This window comes from Stegostoma tigrinum, chromosome 12 (genome assembly GCF_030684315.1).
Source record: "Stegostoma tigrinum isolate sSteTig4 chromosome 12, sSteTig4.hap1, whole genome shotgun sequence".
NCBI classification, from domain to species: Eukaryota; Metazoa; Chordata; class Chondrichthyes; order Orectolobiformes; family Stegostomatidae; genus Stegostoma; species Stegostoma tigrinum.
Genome location: NC_081365.1, coordinates 37,027,428 through 37,049,662, shown reverse-complemented (window position 1 = coordinate 37,049,662; position 22,235 = coordinate 37,027,428). Strand labels below are relative to the sequence as shown.

The 22,235-nt window shown below is 41.8% G+C and overlaps 1 protein-coding gene across 4 annotated transcripts in view; it reads left to right on the top strand.

Annotated features, from left to right (window-relative positions):
- spag17 (sperm associated antigen 17) overlaps positions 1–22,235 on the top strand; it is a 239,250-nt gene that overhangs the window by 57,137 nt on the left and 159,878 nt on the right. For 3 of the 4 annotated variants that reach the window (XM_048541476.2, XM_048541475.2, XM_048541474.2), the window contains exons 13-16: positions 3,038–3,121; positions 5,296–5,400; positions 7,954–8,104; positions 12,760–12,990. In XM_048541476.2, coding sequence (XP_048397433.1) covers positions 3,038–3,121; positions 5,296–5,400; positions 7,954–8,104; positions 12,760–12,990 — 571 coding nt within the window. The remainder of the gene's footprint in view (positions 1–3,037; positions 3,122–5,295; positions 5,401–7,953; positions 8,105–12,759; positions 12,991–22,235) is intronic. The other variant, XM_048541477.2, reaches the window with a different exon arrangement.

The following is a 22,235-nucleotide window of genomic DNA, read 5'->3' as shown; positions in this document are numbered from 1 at the left end:
CCCAACTGATCAGGGGGCCAACGGGGACTGTGCGGGGTGACGACTGCCGGGGTATTTTCTTTGCTTTGTTTTTTTTCTTCTTTGTTTGTTTTTTTCCTTTAGTTGGTGTACGTACCCCCTGGGTAACCTGGAGCGGCTTGCATGACTGGGTAGGTGTATAAATGTTTTATTTTTTGTACATCTTATGAATAAAGTATATTTTTTCAAATAAAAAAAGTGACAAAACGTCTGAAAACTAACCTTCCAGCTCAGCGAGCAAGCTCACATCCAGAATCTCAACCTGAGCTACAAATCTTCTCAAAACTCGTTAGTCATTACTTGCTAACTTTTCTAATTACTTGATCTTAAATATTCTTCACTTTACTTCAGTTTTAGTCTCCTCAGTCCAAATAGTCTTAATTGTCAAGCGTTTAGAATTAAACCCAAAAGCTGCTTTTGTTAAATACCTTGCAGCAATTAGTCCTAGAGCCTAAGGCAAGAGATTAAGTCTGAAAATCTAACACTTAGATCTAACACTAATACTAAACTACCAAACACCACTTTCTGCAGATCGCACTCTCAAATCAGTCCTCCTAACTGAAATTCCTCATCTTTGAAATCATTCTCATAAACCTCTCTGCATTCTCATCAAACCTTTCATATCCTCTCTTTTTTTTTCTTTTCTGCATTTTTTTCCAACTTTTGAGCTATCTGTTTAAATTGGAGGAGCTAACTCCAGACCGGAGGCTGCTGCAGGCGAGCCCGAGAGGCAAGTTGATAGCGTGGAGCCTGGTTCGGGGGAATCAGGACCCAGAGCGGAGGCTGGTGCAGGGGAAATCGAGCCCTGGAGCGGAGGCTGGTGCGGGGGGCATCAAGCCCCGGAGCAGAGACTGGCGCGGGAGAATCGAGCCCCAGAGCAGAGACTGGCGTGGGGGAATTGGGCCCCAGAGCAGAGACGGGCGTGGGGGCATCAAGCCCAGGAACAGAGCCTGGTGCGGAGGAATCGAGCCCGGAAGCGGAGGCGGGCGCAGGGGAATCGAGCCCCGGAGCGGAGGCGGGCGCGGGGGAATCGAGCCCCGGAGCGGAGGCGGGTGCGGGGGAATCGAGCCCCAGAGCGGAGGCGGGTGCGGGGGCATCAAGCACCGGAGCGGAGGCGGGCGTGGGGGCATCGAGCACCGGAGCGGAGGCGGGCGTGGGGGCATCGAGCACCGGAGCGGAGGCGGGCGCGGGGGCATCGAGCCCTGGAGCGGAGGCGGGTGTGGGGGCATCGAGCCCCGGAGCAGAGCAAACTGGAGGCTTGGAGTGGAACGGCGCTGGTTGTTGGACTGGTGTGTGATGCAGGCTGTCAAACCACATGTGCAAGTGTGCTACTGCAGTGTAATAAGTAATCTTTTAACTATGTCTTATTTCTAACTTCTACTATGAAGCACTGTAAAGTAATGTAGCTATTTTCTTTTTATTCTTCTTTTTGTGACTAAGATTTGTACCTAGTTACTTTGTACCTAAGATGGCACCATAAGAGGCGACATTGTAAACTTTTCACCATATTCCTGTAGTTCTGTTCTTGAGTACACATGACAATCAAGGATATTCTATTCTATTGTGTCTGACTACAGCACGCCAGGTGGGGACAAGCTAATGCTGTGACTGATGGCATGAGAATGGATGAGTGCCTTATGCAGTATTTGGATGTGGAACAAGCAAGCAAGTGAATATAGATCAGGTGTAACTGAAATCGTCTTATTTAGCTGCTTGACATTTTTCAGTCAGATGGGTTCAATAGGTATATGTCTTCACAATCCTGTTAGTGATCAGTAAATTATACTACTGGGTTTTACAGAATTAATGCTATATGTTATAGCTACGCATATTACGCACTCTGTTTTACTCCTGTACTTTACTTCCCACCCAAGCCTTTTCATTCATCAATTAATCGCAAAATTACTACAGTGCAGAAAAAGACCATTTAGTCCATTGTGTTTGCTGGATTTCCTAACTTGGGGCCAATTCTCTAGATATACCTGTATATTTGTTCCTCAGAAGTCTCAGGTTCCCATAGCAGCTCATTGCTAACATCGTAATGAGACAAGACATCCTTCCCAATGGGCCATGTGTGCATGCATTTTCAGTGGTTAACATAGTACAGCTGGTGGCACATGCTCACGGCTCACTGCTATCCTCCTTCTCTAGCTCTCATCAAGTCGTGTCTTCTCTTCTACAAGGCAAGAAAACATTGAGGTGAGAGTGCTAGCAATGTTTTGTGTTTAAAGGAGGAAAGGACCTTTTGTGGATCTTCTCGCATGGGTGCGTGCAGGTAACGGGCTAAAGGTCTAGTGAGTGTTTTGGTTGCAAGATGGGCATTGTTTGGAGAGAGAACTGAGTCGACCTGCCGTGTGTGGTACTTTGAAGCAGTTCTGTCAAGAGATGGCTAAAGCAGTGTGGGAATGGCACTCAAAAGTATTGCGCCACTGTTCCTTGTGTACTGTCTCCAGATTGAGGGCAATCCCCACCACCAGCAAACCACTTCCATGACCATTTCCATCCACACCTACATTCTTGTGAGATTTCCCTCCTCATTGGGGCAACTCACTTTATTGCTGCCCCTCAATTTGATCTCCAGGTGAGGGTGAGACATCCAAATAGGGATGGGGTCAGCTGCCTTGTCTGTTCCTGGGGTGATGCAGTGATGTTTGAAAGATTCATGTTCTCCTGAACTTTTGTGAAACATAAAATTGTCACTTTAAATGGGAATTCTTCCTCTGACAAATGTCACATCATCTTATTATCTTCCCAATAGGTAAGGGAGTTTGGAGAAGGCTCTTACTTGGATAATTGTGTGAAATGGTAGCTGGGAAATCAGGTCCTTGATCGAAATTATTTTGTACTGCTGTACCAGAAGCTAGGACAGTATGACTCCACCCTTTGTCCTAGTATATGTTTGTCTGATCCTATTGCAAAGACATATTTATTGGTAACTAATGCCTGAGATAAGAATAATATGAAAATGAAACATCTTGATTCCTGAATAACATCTTCTACCTTTAAAACTTTTGTACAGAAAATAATTCAAGAGCTTAAAGAACCTTCACAGAAGCAAATATCGAATTCATCCAGACACGCATCATTCCAAGTTAGAGGCCAGGCAAGTAATAAAATCTGACTCTTCCAACATTTGTCTGGTAATGCATGTAACCTGCCTCACCTCTTCATTGTTTTCTTTTGTTATTTTGTTAGTTTTCATGGAATTAAACCCAACATCAGAGATCATCTCTCTAGTCAAATTTACAAAGCAGCAGTAATTATATGATTTTAATTTTTTTAAAACTTGTTCATTATATGTGAATGTCATTGGCGAGGCCAGTATTTATTGCCACCCCTGATTGACCTGGAGAAGGTGGTAGTAAGCTTTCTTCTTGAACCATTACAGTCTTTGGGGTATAATGACACATGCAGTGCTGTTCAAAAAGCTGTTCCAGGATTTTGAGCGAGAAACAGTGAAGATGATAGAGTTCCAAATGGTGTACAACTAATGGTGTTCCTTGTAGCTGGCTCTTTGTCTTTCTAAATGGTAGAGGTCATGGAGGAGAAATCTGGCTGAGTAGATTAGATTCGATTCGATTCGATTAGATTCCCTTCAGTGTGGCAACAGGCCCTATGGCCCAACAAGTCCACACTGCCCTTTGGAGCATCCCACCCAGGCCCATCCCCCATAACACTCCTGAACACTACGGACAATTTAGCACGGCCGATCCACCTAGCCTGCACAACTTTGGACTGACTGCAATGTAGTGATGGAGTAACTGCAATGAACCTTGTAGATTGTACGTACTGCTGCATTGGGGGTGGAGGATATGCATTTGTTGACTTGATAGCTCAGCCGGTCTGTTTGATTACAGACATGTCATCACTCTGCTAGGTAACATCGTAAGTGTGCCTCCAGTGAAGCTTTGGTGTTCTCTCCTGCTTGTAATTTATATGTCTCCATTTGCTTGGGTGATTGGCATCAATCAAAAATCACTATCTGCCTTATCTCCATGACAGACCACAACAAGAAGATACAACACAGCCAGACATACTAGTCACCCTACTGTACATCAGAGACATTTCAGCCATGACCACAAGACTATTCAGACCCCAAGGTATTAGGGTAGCCCACAAACTAACAACCAGTCTGCGACAACTACTGATGAACTCAAAGGATCTCATAGTCACAACCAAAAAACTAATGTAATATACAAAATACCATGCAAAGACTGTGAGAAACATTACATAGGCCAAACTGGAAGAAAACTGACAATAAGGATACATGAACACCAGCAAGCCACCAAGAGACATGACCAATTCTCACTGGTCTTAATACACACAGACAAAGTAGGGCACAAGATTGACTGGCACAACACATCCGTAATAGCACCAGCCAAACAGAGGTATGCAAAGACAAACAGAGGTACTTGCCCATGAATAGGAAGTGTGAAGAGGGGTATGGGCCAAATGCTAGCAAATGGAACTAGATCAGTTTAGGATATCTGGTTGGTGCACATGAGTTGGACCAAAGGGTATGTTTCCATACTGTATAACTCTATGACTGAAGGTTCGAACCTATTTTACAGCATTATTTTTGCTTGCTTTGATGTATGCAGATTTCTCCAGCTGAAGAAACTTCTTCAATTTTGAAAAATCCTAAATTTGTACTTGAGAAAGAACAACAGGTACCTCCCAGTTACAGCAATGTACAGAAGGGTAACCAAAAAATGTATTTAGTGTTTATACTTTTCTTTTGACTAATTTGATACCCATGTGAACTTAATGAATTACATATACCAGAATTTGCAGACAGAATTTACAGGTGTAGACATTTAAAGTCAGTTCAGAAGTAACACTGTATGAATAATATACATTTACAGATGGAAAATACCAGCTTTCCCATCAAGTTTGTTTATTGCTGCTGGAGTGTCATAATCTGTCTACCATCATTTAGCACCGGCACCCTTACTGCCCCTGCCTAGAGCTTTCAGCTATGTATTTTGTGAGAAGTTGTACCTGAAACTTTAGTTTCGCTTTTGCTTGCTCTTTCAGTTGTTTGTCCATTTTTGTTCTGTGTCAAATCAAATTTCTAAAGCAGAGTTATGTGCAGGTTTTCTTATTTTTAAAATATAAAAGAATGCCTATATCCAGTAAAACCATAATTGGAGGTTTTTGTTTACTAACACGCCATTCATTTCAGTGATATTTGGGGTTTCTTGACAATAGGATAGTTCTCAATTTATTAATTCTGATTTGATCATAATATACCTTACATTTAATATTATTACACAGATAATGACTGAAGAGTCTGAACAAAAGAAGTCACATGAAGAGCTTAAACAGCCCTTGCTTCTTAATCTCCATGACACTTTGACATGGCGGACGCATCACTTGAAGGTAGCTTATTTTTGTGCATGTGCACAAATATGAGGATTGACTGTGTATAATGCTTTGGCCTTCAAAGATATGCTTATAATAAAACTTGTCATCTCAACGAAGACATCATCATTATAAGTGACAATCATTTAATGAAGTGGACCAAGCATCCTTGATTATCTATGTTTATCTTTGGTGAATTGTTAGCATGGTTAGACACAGAAGATGGGGAAAACTGTTCCCACATGTAAAAAGAGTGTGAATGAGCCAGCATAGATTTAAATGATGTGCAAAAGAAGCAAAGGTGGTATAAGAAGATTTACTCAGCGAGTAGTTTGTGTATGGAATGCACAGAAATTATTTTTACTCAACCAATTCACACATATTGTGACAATCTCCAGGGCAGATGGGATTTGATGGGATCCTTCAGGATCTATGCTGGAAACACAACCACTAGCCACAAAAGCCTCTGAGAAAGTAATGGTATATGATTGGCCGGATTCAACTTGGATTTTGGAAAGGGAAATCATGTTTTACAAACCTGTTTGTGTTCTTTGATGCTACTTGTAGCATAAATGAAGGAGCATTAATGATGTGATGTTTTTTGGATTTACACATTTTTAATAATGACCAAGAACAAGTGGCTAATAGACAGAATTTTCAACTGTACAAAACGCTAGTGCGGCCTCACTTGTAATATTGCATACAGTTCTGGTTGTCCCATTTCAGGAAGAATGTGGAAGTATTGGAAAAGATGCAGAGGTGATTTACCAGGATGTTGCCTGGCCTGAAGCGAAGGTCTTATGAAGAAAGGCTGAGGGACTTGGGTCTGTTCTCAGTGGAGAGAAGAAGGCTAGGAGGGGATTTAATAGAGACATACAAGATGATCAGAGGATTAGATAGGGTGGACAGTGAGAGTCTTTTTCCGAGGATGATGACTTCAGCTTGTACGAGGGGGCATAGCTACAAATTGAGGGGTGATAGATTTAAGACAGATGTCAGAGGCAGGTTCTTTACTCAAAGAGTGGTAAGGGCGTGGAACGCCCCGCCTGCCAATGCAGTTAACTCAGCCACATTAGGGGCATTTAAACAGTCTTTGGATAAGCAAATGGATGATGATGGGATAGTGTGGGCGAATGGTCTTAGACTAGTTCACAGGTCGGCGCAACATCGAGGGCTGAAGGGCCTGTTCTGGGCTGTATTGTTCTATGTTTTATATTCTAAAATTAGATTACACGGGATTGGGAATCAGAATTTGTTAACAGACTGAAAACAGAGCAATAAATTGGTCACTCTCCTTGGCAGGCTCTTAGTTGTTGAGTGCTGAAAGGGTCAGTGCTTGGATCACGGCGGTCACTATCTAAATGACTAATTTGGATGCTGGGCTGATGAAATATCACTTTAAAGGCTATGCTAATAACCTGAGGACAAGGATGAAACCTTGTGACCAGCAGCTATGAGGATTCCATCCAAGTATGCACATATAAGGATGTACGGCCATATTTCTTTGTACTGGGCTTCGGTCATAATTCTGTCTGAGGTATAAATTTATCGTAGATTTTCAAGTGAACTGAACCTACATCACTTACCAGTCAAGCACGAGAGTCCTATTTGTTAGGAAAACAATGCAAGAACGCAATAGGGATCATATATAGTATTTCTAAATTTGCTGATGACTCAAAACTAGATGGGAATGTGAGCTGTGAAGAGGATGCAAGGGGCTTCAAGAGGGTTTAGGCAGGCCAGTTGAATGAACAAGACTTTGGCAAGTGGAATATCATATAAATAAATGTGAGGCTATTCACTTAGCAACAAGGAACACAGAAGGACAATGTACTTCTCAAAGAGTGAGAACTGGATTATTGTGTGCAGTTATCTAAGGAAGGATGTACTTCCCACAAAGCGAGTTCAACCAAGACCCACTAGACTAATTCCTGGAATGACAGGATTGTAATACAAAGAGAGGTTGAACAATCTGGGCCTGTATCTTCTAGATTTTTAAAGTGAGTGAGAGTGATCTCATTGAAAGTTCAAAGATTTTTATTCATACAGAGCATGACGGGGTAGATGCGGATAGGATGTTTGCCCTGCCTGGTAAGTCTATAATCAGTGCCAGAAATAGGTGTAGGCCATTTAACACTGAGATGAGGAGTATCGGTTTTGCTCAGATAGAAATGAATCTTTGGAATTCTGTAGCCAGGCTCAGTTAAGCCCAGCTCAATCATTGAGCACAATCAAGACCAAATCAATAGATTACTAGAAAATAATGACATTGAGAGATGTATACCGGAAAAAAAAATATAGAGTTCAGGCATGAATTTTTGAACAATGGAAGAGATTCTGAGTCAATGGCCTGTTCCTCCTGTTATTCCCTATGTTCCCTATATGCTAGAAATTTAGTTTAATCCATTCTCTGTATCTAAACAGAACTATATCTCATTTTTAAAAGGAAACAAAATTAATGAGTTAGTAAGTCTTATGAGTTTAGATCTGTTTCACCTTTGTTATACTCTCAATTTCTGCAATAAAACTATTTTAGTAAAGATGGAATGTATCTTTTTCCTCTCATTTCAGATACTACAAGGCTTTGACCCTGCCAAGGTTGAACAGGAAATGATGAAAAAACTGTCTTTAGAGAAGTTTCTTAATTTTACTCATCCTTCACCTGAAGTTGATGCTAAACGTTTGGCGAGTATCCATGAGCTTATGTACCATTGCACCAATGGTGAGATATTCTGGTCTAATTCTGTCATTACAATATTATTGTGGATACTTATTGTATTCTTAGATCTTGTTCAGAACATGTATGTATGAATACACATGTATATAGAAGAATATAGTGTTATAAATAATGAAAATTGTAATCCAACATTTCAACAACATAGCCTGAAATTACACTGTCAAATATAAGAAACCTGATGGCTTAACATTTATTCATGAAGTTCTGCTCTACTGCTTTGGAGAAAGCATTGATCATCTTAAATCGATTCCAGTTCCAATACAATAACAGAGAAAACTCTCATGTGTATGTGCTCTGCTTCCATCTTCTACATTCCCACAACATAATTTGAGAACCTCAATTTTTAACAACCAAATTCTTTGCTGAGGTGGATTACAACCTCTGAAGATTATTTGCTGTAGGTTAATTATGTGGGCAAGAAATAGAATGTATTGTACAGAGCTCTACCCAAGATTGGTTGGGATTATGATGAAGAATGTGGGAAGAGCTGAAGTGTTTTCTCTTCCTCTGCTGGTTTGTCAATAACCAAACCTTCCCCACCCCATCAATTCCAGATGTACAGTGCCTCTGTTACTAGTGCAGTTCAGAATACACATTATACTATCTAGGAAATACTGGAAATTTTGTTCCATTGGATATTTTCTGTATTAAGAGACGTTATTGGAAATAAAATCGACAGTTTAATATATGGCATCAGCCACTTGATATTTTTAACAAGAGATCAAATGACCTTGGAAAAGCTGCCGGGCAAAGTTTTCAAGGAGATAAGAGAGTGGTTTCATTAATTATTAGGATAACCTAATTTTGAGGGCTCCAGGGGCTCTCCTATGCTAATAATTGCCTAGCGACCCCTTTCTAGTTTAATTTGATAGACTTAGCAGTCAAAATGTAAAAGAAGCCACCTCAGAGCTGCAATTTCTCTCCAAAAATCCTTTTTCTTAGTAGAATTTCCTGGGAACCTAGTAGTGTTTACAAATACTATTATTTATGACTACTTGGTAAAAATTATAGTAGTATTTTGTGATCACTCTCAACAACTCAAATCCAGCTGGTTGGAATCAGAGCTCAACATTTATCACAAACTTACAACAGCCAGCATTTCAGCCTTTTTGACAGGAAGCTCAATGGATGTAAGAAGCCATCACATATTTTCCAGACTGTTGTTTTCAGACCTTTTGCAATTCATTTTTAAAAATGTCTGCTGAAACTTGTTTCTGTTTTGTGCAGTATGAGAGTGTCTGCAAGCGGGATTAGGGTGATTTAAAAAGGATTAAACGATTAACCTGAAAACAAAAAAGTGTTGGCGATCTCAGTGGGCCAGGCAGTATCCATTGATAGAAAGCAAGCTACATTTTGAGTCTAGCTGCCTTCATCGAAGCTGAAGAATCATATAGACTCAAAACATTAGATTGCTTTCTCTCCATGAATACTGCCTGATCCACTGAAATCTCCAGCATTTTTTGATTTCAGTACAAATTTCAGCATCTGCTGAAATTGGTTGTGGAATAATAGTATGGCACTGGATAAATAGATAGATACCAGGCTTCTCTCATTATAGAACCAAAATGGCATTTATGGCAGCTAAAACTTTCTTTAAAGGTGGAGGAGCTATCCTTGAATGGTTTACAAGATTTAACTAATTTTAAACCAGTAGAAACAAATTTAAAAGGTGCCAATGAAACCTAATAAGGCAGAAATAATTGACATTTTGGCACAGATTTGGGATTGGTGGAAATAAGCAAGGGATCAGGCACTGTTGAAGAAAGTTATAATTGCATTACATTTTATGTATGAAGAAGTGAAAAGGGATTAAAATTAAAACTGAAAAAGGATTTAAGCGGAGCAATAACAAAGTTGCTGGGAAAGCTCAGCAGGTCTGGCAGCATCTGTGGAGGAGAAAACAGAGTTAACGTTTCAGGTCCGGTGACCCTTCCTCAGAACTGATGGTGGCTGGGAAAACGTCAGTTTATATACAGAAAGTAGGGTCGTGGGTGGGCCAGGGAGGAACTGATAGGATAGAGCCCAAAGAGAGAGAAAGACAGTTGGACACACATAGGAGTTGTTAAAGATCAGGCTGGGAGGGGGAATAGTTGTTAATGGAGACTGTTAGTGACTCACAACAGGGAGTCTGTGTGGCAGGCTATGTGGTAACAAGGCCTGGTGTGTGGGACGGGGTGCTGGGACATTGGAGAGTGTAGGCCCTAAAATTATTGAACTCAACATTGAGTCCGGAGGGCTGAGGGTCCCCAAGCAGAAAATGAGGTGTTGTTCCTCCAGCTTGTGCTGGGCTTCACTGGAGCACTGTAGCAAGCTGGAGACAGAGATGTTGGCCAGAGAGCAAGGTGGTGCCTTGAAGTGGCTCGGACTGGATTTCAAAGAATCTCTTCAGTGCGGAATCAGGCCATTTGGCCATTGAACTCACACCTACTCTCCAAAGAACACTCCCCCATCCTCCATCTTTGTAACCCTGCATGTCCCTTGGAAGAAATGGCTAATCCACCCCGTCTGCACATCCCTGAACACAGTAGGCAATTAAATAATCTAACCTACTCACTTTTTAACTGTGGGAAGAAACCAGAGCACCCAGAGGGAATCCACACAGACTCAGGAGAACATGCAAACTCCACACAGACAGTCGCTCGAGGCTGGAATCAAAGCTAGGTCCCTATAATGCAACAGTGTGCTCACCACTGAGCCACCATGCCACCCCAGGAGAGTGCCAATGGGGAGAAAGAGATTACTGGTTTATAAAGTTGTAGTTAAAACAATGCAATCTCAGATGCATAAGAAAGTTCTGATAAGGAAAATGTACTTCTAATCCAAAGCCTGGTAAGGAAAAGTTGAAATTTGTACATGTCCTTCTTAATTTGGGAAAAGGGAGTGGAGGCGATCTTTACTTTGTTCAAGAAAGTGCAAAACAAATGAACTAGCTGAAGGGAAACTGGACATTGATCATGCAAAGCAGGTTGACAGAAAGAGATGGGATTTATGCATCACTTTTAGAAGAAGTTTCTATGGATTGGGGTCCACTATCAGGGTGGTATATCAATTAGTTCCTGAGGCATACAGGTAAAAGTTTGAAATTTAAGGAAACAGCCTGGCAGATCTATATTGAATTTCAAAAGGTTGATCAACGTAGTTTTGACCCATGGATTCAGACGATAGGAGTAAATGCCATGTATAAAGCTCTCTGAGAAATTCCCTTAGATAAGTTTAAAAATTCACTTCATCTAGTAATTAGAACTCATGTAAGAGACCACAACCACAGTTAGACTCGCACCAGAAATAGCTAATTATTATGAGCTGATAATAAAATTAAAACTTTTTTCCATCACTCCCTTAAACTTAAGATGGATGGAAGCAGAGGGAGTGAAAGGAAAACAAACAGCCAAACTAAGGAAAGGGCAGTTGAATTAAAATCTAAAGGCCTAAGAGCTTCTGTTGTAACAGAGTGGAAGACCTTCATCAGACTCTGTAAACTGAATGGGAACTTATTGAGCTTAAAAATGGCTTGCTGAACTTAATAAATAGTTTTTAATGACATATTTAGGAATCTAGGATGAAGAACAAGAGTAAGTCATTCAGTGTTTCAAGCTTCCCCTTCCTAGCTCAATTGGTAGCATGTTTGCATTCTGGTCACTTGGGTGCAGGCTGAAACAGAAGTTGATGGAAAAGCTCAGCTGGTCAGGCAGCTTCTGTGAAAAAAAATCAGTTAACATTTTGGGTCTGGTGACCCTTCCTCAGAACTGGTGGTAGCTCAGAAAATGTCCGTTTATATTGCAGAAGAAGGGAGGGGAACGGGGTAGGGAGTAAACAATGGGTGGGGATGGAGATCAAAGAGCGATAAGAGCAGTTGGGTAGACAAACGAGTTGATAATGATCTGACTAGAAGGGTGAATGGCTGTTAATGGAGACTGTTAATGTCTAACAATAGGTAGTGTGTAATGCAGACTATGTGCTAACAAGACCTGGTGTGTGGGATAGGGGTCTCAGCGCAGGAGAGTTAGGTTGCAGGTTGTATTTCTATGTGAAGATTTTTGAGCATGTGTCAATTTTATGACCATAAAGTTGTAGATGTGTGAACAGTGTGCACGTGATATCTCAGTTTCCACTCTCATTAGCCAAGAATCCATATCAGTAGTTTTAAGTCCAAGCATCTAAGCTGATACTTCATTCCTGTACAAATGGTATATTACATTGTTATGGGGTAGTGCATATAGGTCCCACATAACTGTTCTTGATAGTTCAGATGGACATCATTGATGCAATGGCATAGTTCAAATTCTAGGAAATTCCAATGATGTCCAAGCAGACATTTCTCCATCAACATATCCTTTTATAAAAAAATCACATTAGTTCATCCTGTCATTGTTTATAGTACCTTGATGCATTAGAATGGAAATCTGTATATATGACAAAAGTCATAACTTCATAAAGTGATTTGTTGTATGAATCACTGAAACATTTCAATTTGACAAACTCAAAATGAAAATCAAGGGCATCTTTTTTATTGCACTTACAATATTGGTTCTTAATTTTGAAGAATACTATGTCATCTTATTATGACTGAGATGTCTATTACAATTGGCCTTCTATATGGACGATAAATTGAGGATTGTAATATTTATTATTTCACTTAGAAAATATGACAAGTTCTGAGGTGGAGAAAGCCTTCAAGCAGTTTGTATTTGAGAGCATAAATCTTACGACAGTAAAAGAGAATGGAGAACTGGAAAAGAAAAAAGACATGCTGGCTGAAAGTCTTAAATCATCATACATACCATGGGATGACCCTGTCACATTTGCAAAAGAAATGAAACATCTTATTACTGTCAAGAAAACACATAAACAAAGCAATTCTGCTTCTGCAGGTAATCAAAGTAATGAGTTTAAACTCAACTAAATTATTCTGTTTTCTGAAGAAGGGTCTAGGCCGAAATGTCAGCTTTCCTGCACCTTTGATGCTGCTTTGCCCGCTATGTTCGTCCAGTTCTACACCTTGTTATCTCATTTTCCAGCATCTGCAGTTCCTACTATCTCTGAAGGATATATTCCACATGTTTTTGCAGAAGATATGGTGATGTTGATGTATCATAAAGCAATTTAATGATTCCTCAGTAGCTGTAGATACGAAGAGATTTAACTGTTTTGAACAATGATGAGTGAATGTAGAATAGATTGCCAGGGAGCAATGGAGGTAGAACTTATAGACAAATTTGATGGATAATTGGATAAATATTTGAGAGATGGAATAGAATGAAATGATTAAACTTGTAATCCTTTTTGAACTTGTACTTATAGAGGTCCCAGAATGGTACCAAAAACTGAGAGAACAGAAAACAAAAGTAAACTTTGTGAAAAGAGTTACAAACTCCTCTACAAGTTCATACGAAAGTGGGCTTTCTTGCTGAGCTCTACTTTACAGACTTCACAGCAAGGTGTTAGGTCTTTGCCACTTGTATACTAGTAACACCAAGTCTCTCTTGAGAGCCTTCACGCTCTCTCTGATGTGTGAAAAAGTGAAGGCTGGGTATATCTGAAGTTCTTGGAGATGTGAGGAGCAATCTGATGAAGCATGCATAACAACAGACTGAAAAGTAGAGCAGGGGTATCTTAAAGCATTGGGTTTGGTTGAATGGGCCTCACTGCTTCCAGAAATTGAAGGTTCTGGCTCTGCATTTAATGGCGACCCAGACAGTACAACGAAACAATTGTGGTTTAATGATGCCACTGGACCTGAATGGATGTCATCTTTTCTACTGACAGGTGAAACAAATTCACCCAGCAAAACAGGCAGCCTGGAGTAAAGTCTACCAGGAGGTCAGCAGTGTTAGCAGACACAAAGAATGCAAGAGGAAGCCTGGCTATACATGCTCATGAATTGCATATGCACACTTTCCCATCACAATTAATTATTTCTCTCTCATTAAGAGGATAACTAGGGAGAGAATACAGCCTCTTAAAGATCAGCAATGCTGCCTATGTGTGAGTATTTCCACAGGAGAGTATTTTGCAAAAGTCTTTTACTGTGGAGAAAGATATGGAAGGTTATAGAACTTGGGGAAATAGATTGTGACACCTTGAAATATGTCCATATTACTGAGAAGGTGGTGCTGGATGTCTTAAAATGCATAAAAGTAGATAAATCCCTGGGACCTGATTTGGTGTACCCTAGAACTCGGTTGGAAGATAGGAAAGTGATTGCTTGCCGAGATAGTTGTATCGTTGATAGCCACAGGTGAGGCCCGGAAGACTGGAGGTTGGCTAATGTGGTGCCACTATTTATTTAAGAAAGATGGCAAGGAAAAGCCAGGAAATTATAGACCAGTAAGCCTGACATTGGTGGTGGGCAAATTGTTGGAGGGAATGCTGAAGGACAGGATTTACATGTATTTGGAAAGGCAAGGACTGATTAGCGCTAGCCAACATGACTGTGAGTGTGGGATATCGTGTCTCACTAACTTGATTGAGATTTTTAAGGAAGTGACAAAGAGGATTGATGAGGGCAGAGCAGTGGACGTGATCTATATGGACTTCAGTAAGGCTTTCAACAAGGTCCTCATGGTAGACTGGCTAACAAGATTAGATCACATGGCGTACAGGGACAACTAGCCATTTGTATACAGAACTGGCTTTATATAAATGATTTGGATGTGAACACAAGTGGTGTGGTTAATAAGTTTGCAGATGACACTAAAGTTGGAGGTATAGTGGTCAGTGAAGGTTATCTCAGAGTAAAATGAGATCTTTATCAGCTGGGCCAATAGGCCAAGGATTGGCAGATGAAATTCAATTTAGATAAATGTGAGGTGCTGCATTTTGAAAGGGCAAATCAGGGCACAACCTACAATTAAGTGTATAAATTCCTGGGGAGTTTTGCGAAACAAAGACACCTTGGAGTGCAGGCTCATAGTTTCTTGAAAGTGGAGTCGCAAGTGGATGGGATAGTAAAAAAGGTGTTTGGTATGCATGTGTTTATTGGACAGTGCATTGTGTACAGGAGTTGGGATGTCAGGTTGCAGCAGCACAGGACATTGGTTAGGCCACTTTTGGAATACTGTGTGCATTTCTGTTCATCCTGCTACAGGAAGGATGTTATGAAACTTGAAAGGGTTCAGAAAAGATTTACAAGGATGGTGCCAGAGATGGAGGGTTTAAGCTATAGGGAGAGGCTGAATAGGCTGGGGCTATTTTCCCTTGAGCATCAAAGGCTGAGGAGTGACCTTATAGAGGCTTTTAAAATCATAAGGGGCATGGATGGGGTAAATAGACAAGGTATTATCTTTAGGGTGGGGTAGTCAAAAACAAGAGAGCACGGCTTTAAGGTGAGAGGGGAAGATTTGAAAGGGACCTAAGGGGCAACTTTTTCACACAAAGGATTAGTGCGTGTATGGAATGAGCTATGAGGGAATTGTTGTAGGCTGGTACAATTGCAACATTAAAATGCATCTGGATGGGTACATGAAGAGAAAAGGTTTAGAGGGATATGGGCCAAATGCTGACAAATGAAACTAGATTTATCTAGGATATCAGGTTGGTATGGATTAGTTGGTCCTAAGGGTCTATTTCCATGCTGTACATCTCTATGACTCTCTTTTAGCAATGATCAAGACCAGGACTAGGTTAATGGATCTCTGCATTCTTACTATCATCACAAGTGTGCTGTCAGATGAAAACCAACACCTGCCCTGTATACACAGAGAAATTATCATGGCATGACAAGCCAGTCTAAGACTTTGCTGTCTGACCTACATGGATATGTAGGTGGTCTATCTCATTACTCCACGTAAGGGTTTGTACATCTTCAACTGGTAATTTTTTTTCTCTTTTTATCCACAGTTACAAGTGGTCAATAACATACAGTCAAACAAAAATGGGCACAGTGGCTGCCATTGCCACACCCCTATGACCATCTCTGAGAGTGATAGCTGTCAGCTCCCAGAGTATGCATTATCAAGTCATTCACTCAAACCTTCCACCATCACAAGGGCGGTCACCTTGGTGATACTGTAGCTAGATTAGACCCAGGGATACAATCTGATAATACTTTATTGACATACATCAACAGCCAATGAAAAAGACATACTCTAGGCCTCTAACATTTGAAGACTGCCAGAAACTTGGCACCTGCTGAACTTCGTGCAGAAATGTGCTCGTGTGCTGAGCCTTAACTGACCTGCTCAACAGTCAGCGGAATATCAGGCAACAATGTCGAAGGACCTCACTAAACTGGAGCAAAAAATGGAAGAGTCTGCATGTTTTCTGTCTATTGTAGTCGCTTCATTATTCGAGCCCCTGGCTGCCTCCATGTTGGTGGCCTTCTTGGAGACCCAGGTCCCGCAGTAGGCTAAGTGACTACTGGACGTGTGCTTGGATGATGTGCACATCTACAGCATGGTGAGAGAGGGGCAAGGCAACTTGACTGATTCCGGGTGTTCCCTACACCCAAAAAGGCTGAAGTGGTGCGGGCTTGCTGCAACAGGGAAGAGAAGCAACAGAGGACACCTGGAAACTAAAGCTAAGGACAGAATTGCCCTACCCTTACATCTCCGCTCTGCCAGTGTCTTATGTTCCCAGAAGAATTGAATGATTTATTACAGTGAATAGTACAGTAAAACGCAGTGAAAAGCTTTCACTGCTGCAAAATCTGGCATCATTTTGAATAGTTTAAGAATAAAAAGAATAAAAATACATAACTGAGCAAGAGAGTCTATCTTCACCCCACTGCCTCCACCATGAGTCCTGAGTTGGCTCACCTACGATAACTGCGCCGCCAGACCCACCAACATAGGAATCACCATTCTTCTGATGCATTCTCTTTGCCACTGGGGCCACCTCACCAATGCTGCCACCAATACCAGGTCCCGGGCTGAACTCACACTCACATGGCAAACAGGAGTTCCCAGCTCCGCTGTCACCACCACCTTGCCGATAACTGGGAGGCCCTGCTCCGGGCCTACTGTGACTGTAACCAGGAGTCCCTGTCTCCTCCCAGAGTCCTGCTCTGGCCACCGCCCTCTGAGATGTCACCTTCTCTGACAGGAAAAAGATGAAGAAAAGAAGAAAAAGAAAGCAATGCCACCAAGGCATCCATTTGTAGGCCCTTGTCACATCTAGTGGAATAGGAGACAGAGGAAGAAGAAATGCTTTTGATGGCGCATTCTGGCACGGGTTTTTAAGAACTATGTTTTCCATTCACTAAAGTAAACATATAATCACTGTTACTGTTCTCTTGCTTACTGTAGGCTCAACTCCCATTAAGTGCTTACATGGTTGTCTGAAGTGAAGTCATTCTCAATTACAAGGAGATCCCACTATCCAGTTGGGACACCTTTTGATTATTGCACTGCATCATGACCCAGTGAATCACAGATCTTCAATGCAGTCAACCCGCCCACCCAAAAGTTGCCTTCAACCTTGTCCATTCAGTTCAATGGTTCTGAGCTGCAGAGCAGAGAGCATTTGAGTGTTCTTGTACACAAAACATAAAATATTCATAAAACAGCTAACTGCAAAAGAAACAACTGTGTAGCGAAAGCAAAGTTAATATTTCACTTGAGTCAGGGAGGGTCCCAGAGGACTGGAAAATTGCTAATGTGATACCCCTGTTTAAAAAGGGAGTAAGACAAAAGATGGAAAATTACAGGCCTATTAGCCTAACCTCGGTCATGGGTAAGATTTTGGAGTCCACTGTAAAGCGCAAGGTTACTGAATATTTGGAAGTGCATGGTAAAATAGGGCAAAGTCAGCATGGTTTTATCAAGAGGAGGCCATACCTGACAAATCTCCTAGAATTCTTTGAGGAAATAATGAGCAAAGTAGACCAAGGAGAGCCAGTGGATGTTATCTACTTGGACTTCAAGAAGGCCTTTGACATGGTGCCGCACAGGAGGCTGCTGAGTAAGATAAGGGCCCATGGTGTTAGAGGCAAGGTGCTAGCATGGATAGAAGATTGGCTCCCTGGCAGAAAGCAGAGAGTGGGGACAAAATTGTATCAGACATAATAGGAACTGCAGATGCTTCAGAATCCAAGATAACAAGGTGTGGAGCTGGATGAACACAGCAGGCCAAGCAGCATCTTAGGAACAGAAAAGCTGACGTTTCGGGCCTAGACCCTTCATCAGAAATGGGGGAGGGGAAGAGGAATCTGAAATAAATAGGGCGAGAGGGGGAGGCGGTTTGAAGATGGATAGAGGAGAAGACAGGTGGAGAGGAGACAGAAAGGTCAAAGAGGCGGGGATGGAGCCTGTAGAGGTGAGTATTGGTGGGGAGGTAGGGAGGAGATAGGTGAGTCCAGGGAGGATGGACAAGTCAAGGGGCCAGGATGAGGTTAGTAGGTAGGAAATGGGGCTGCAGCTTGAGGTGGGAGGAGGAGATAGATGAGAGGAAGAGCAGGTTAGGGAGGTGGGGACGAGTTGGGCTGGTTTTGGGTAGCAGTAGGGGTAGGGGAAATTTTGAAGCTTGTGAAATCCACATTGATACCATTGAGCTGCAGAGTTCCCAAGCGGAATATGAGTTGCTGTTCCTGCAACCTTCGGGTGGCATTGTTGTGGCACTGCAGGAGGCCCAGAATGGACATGTCGTCTGAGAAATGCGGGTGGGGAGCAGTTGAAATGGTTTGCAACTGGGAGGTGCATCTGTTAATTGCGAACCCAGCGTAGGTGTTCTGCAAAGCGGTCCCCAAGCCTCTGCTTGGTTTCCCCAATGTAGAGGAGGCCACAACGGGTACAGCGGATGCAGTATACCACATTAGCCAATGTACAGGTGAAACTGCTGCTTGATGTGGAATAAATTAAAAGGGTCTTTTTCAGGTTGGCAGCTGGTTGCAAGTGGTGTTTCACAAGTGTCAGTGTTGGGATCACAGCTATACATTAATGTTCTAGTTGAAGGAACTGTGGGCATTCTGGTTAAGTTTGCAGACAATACCAAGATAGGTGGAGGGACACGTAGTATTGTGGAGGTGGGGAGTTGCAGAAGGATTTAGACTGGTTAGGAGAGTTGTCGCAGAAGTTTCAGATGGAGAACAACATGGGAAAGTGTGAGGTCATGCACTTTGGCAAGAAGAATACAAGCATGAAATAAAAACTATTTTCTAAAAGGGGTAAATTCAGAAGTTTGAAGTGCAAAGAGACTCGTGAGTTCTAGTCATATCTTCTTTATTCATTCATGAGATGTAGATATCACTGGCAGGGCCTGCATTCATTGCCTATCCCTATAAAGCCATGCAGTATAGAAGAAGAGATAATAGGAACTGCAGATGCTGGAGAATCTGAGATAACAAAGTGTGCAGCTGGATGAACACAGCAGGCTAAGCACCACCTAAGATGCTGCTTGGCCTGTTGTGTTCATCCAGCTCCACACTTTGTTATCTCAGTATAGAAGAAGCCCATCAACTCGCTGAGTCTGTGCTGACCTAGCTGCATAAGGCCCACCTTCTAATGCTTGACCCATAGCCCAAATATTATGAAATTTCAAGTGCTCATCCATGTACCTTTAAAAGGTTGTGAAGTTTCCCATTCCTACTACCCTGCCCAGACTATGCATTCTGGATTCCTACCTCCTTTACAAAGTAATAAGTATGCAAATCTTAATAAGTACAATTGAGCCAATGCAATCTATTTGGCATATATATACCTACAATACCATTTGAGGGAAGGAGTTTCAGGATTTTGACCCAACAACAGCGAAGGCACAGAGATATATTTCCAAGTCTGAACAATGTGTGGCTTGGAGCTGAACTTACAGGTGATAGTGTGATATTCCTGTTATCTATTGCTGTTGTCCTTCTAGATTGTAGTAGGCATGGATTTGGAAGGTGCAGTCTAAGGTGCCTGGGAGAATTTCTACAGTTTGTTTGGTAGATGATGCACACTGCTGGCCCTGTGCTTTAGTGGTAGAGCGAGTGGATGTTAGTTGTTGTGGTGCCAATCAAGTAGGCTGTTTTTTTCCTGGATGGTGTCAGTTCTGTTGGAGCTGCGCTCATCCAGAGAAGTATAGAATATTCCATCGCACGCCTAACGTGGACAGGCTTTGCAGAGCTTGGAGGTAAGTTACTTACTGCAGGGTTCCTAGGTTCTGACTTCCATTTGTACCCATGATAATTATATAGCTAGTTCAGTTAAATTTCTGGTCAACGGTAACCCCTTAGATTTTGATCATGGGGGGAATTCACCGATGAAAATGCCGTTGAATGTCAAGGTGGGGAGTGATTAGGTTTTCTCTTAATGGAATTGGTTATTGCCTAGCACTTGTATGATGCAAGTGTTATTTGCCACTTCTCAGCCCAAGCTTGGATATAATCCAGATCTTGCTGCATTTGCACATGGGCTGCTTTGGTATTTGAGGAATTGCAAATGGTGCTGAACATTGTGCAACAATGAGTGAACATCCCTACTTCTGATGTAGTGAAGGTCATTAATAAAGCAGTTCATGACAATTTGACCTTGGACATTACCCTGATGGAATCCTGCAGAGATGTACTGGAACTGCAATGACTGATTCCAATAATCATGACCATCTTGCTTTGTGCTAGGTATGAATCCAAACAGCGGAGGGTTTTCTTCCTGATTCCTATTGACTATAGTTGATGCCAAACCTGGGTCACAAACAGCCTTAGAGATAGGCAGGAAGTATGCTGGAGAATCTGAGACAACAAGGTGCAGAGCTGGACAAACAGCAGGCCAAGCAGAAATTTCTGAAGAAGGGTCTAGGCCCGAAACATCAGCCTTCCTGCTCCTCTGATGCTGCTTGGCCTGCTGTGTTCATCCATGTCTCATAAACAGCCATAATGTCAAGGGCAGTCACTTTCACGCAATTCAGCTCTTTCTGTCCACATTTGAACCAAGGCTATGATGAGGTCATGAGCTGAGGTCACCTGGGCATAAGCCAAACTGAATGTCATGAGCATACTAATATATTTGTACATAGTATAATTGGATTTCCAAAAATTATTTGGTAAGATGCAAGACCAAAGATACTATGCAGTATAAGGGTTCATTTGAGGTGGGAGTAATATATTACCATGAATAAAGGAGTGGCCAACAGACAGGAAACTGATATAAATAATGTTTTTTATAAGTTTTTAGTCTTTGAGTGCTATCAGGACAGGAACCTCAGTTATTTATAATTATATAAATGAGGAAGTTCAAAAGACAGAGTATCGTCTTTGAGTTTGCAATAATACAAAGCTAGGTGGGACTGCAAGCTATGAAGACACAAAAAGGCTGCAAAGAAATATGGACTAGTTAAGCGAGTGGAAAACAAGTGGATGATGGATTATAATGTGGGAAGAAATAAGGTTATTCACTGTAATATTAAGAAAAGAAAAGCAAAATACTTTTCTAGATACATGTAAGTACAGTTGTTCAGAGGGAATTAGCTCTACTCTGCAACGAACACCTGATCAGCGTACAGATACACAGAGCATTGAACATAGAACATGACAGCACAGTACAGGCCCTTCGGCCCTCGATGTTGTGCCGATCTGTCATACCGATCTCAAGCCCATCTAACCTACACTATTCCATGTACGTCCATATGCTTATCCAATGACGACTTAAATGTACCTAGAGTTGGCGAATCTACTACCGTTGCAGGCAAAGCATTCCATTCCCTTACTATTCTGAGTAAAGAAACTACCTCTGACATCTGTCCTATAATCTTTCACCCCTCAATTTAAAGCAATGCCCCCTCGTGCTCGCCGTCACCATCCTAGGAAAAAGGCTCTCCCTATCCACCCTATCTAACTCTGATTATTTTATATGTTTCAATTAAGTCACCTCTCAACCTTCTTCTCTCTAATGAAAACAGCCTCAAGTCCCTCAGCCTATCCTCGTAAGACCTTCCCTCCATACCAGGCAACATCCTAGTAAATCTCCTCTGCACCCTCTCCAAAGCTTCCACGTCCTTCTTATTAATGCGGTGACCAGAACTGTACGCAATACTCCAAGTGCGGCTGCACCAGAGTTTTGTACAGCTTCACCATAACCTCTTGGTTCCGGAACTCGATCCCTCTATTAATAAAAGCTAAAACACTGTATGCCTTCTTAACAGCCCTGTCAACCTGGGTGGCAACTTTCAACGATCTGTGTACATGGACACCGAGATCTCTCTGCTC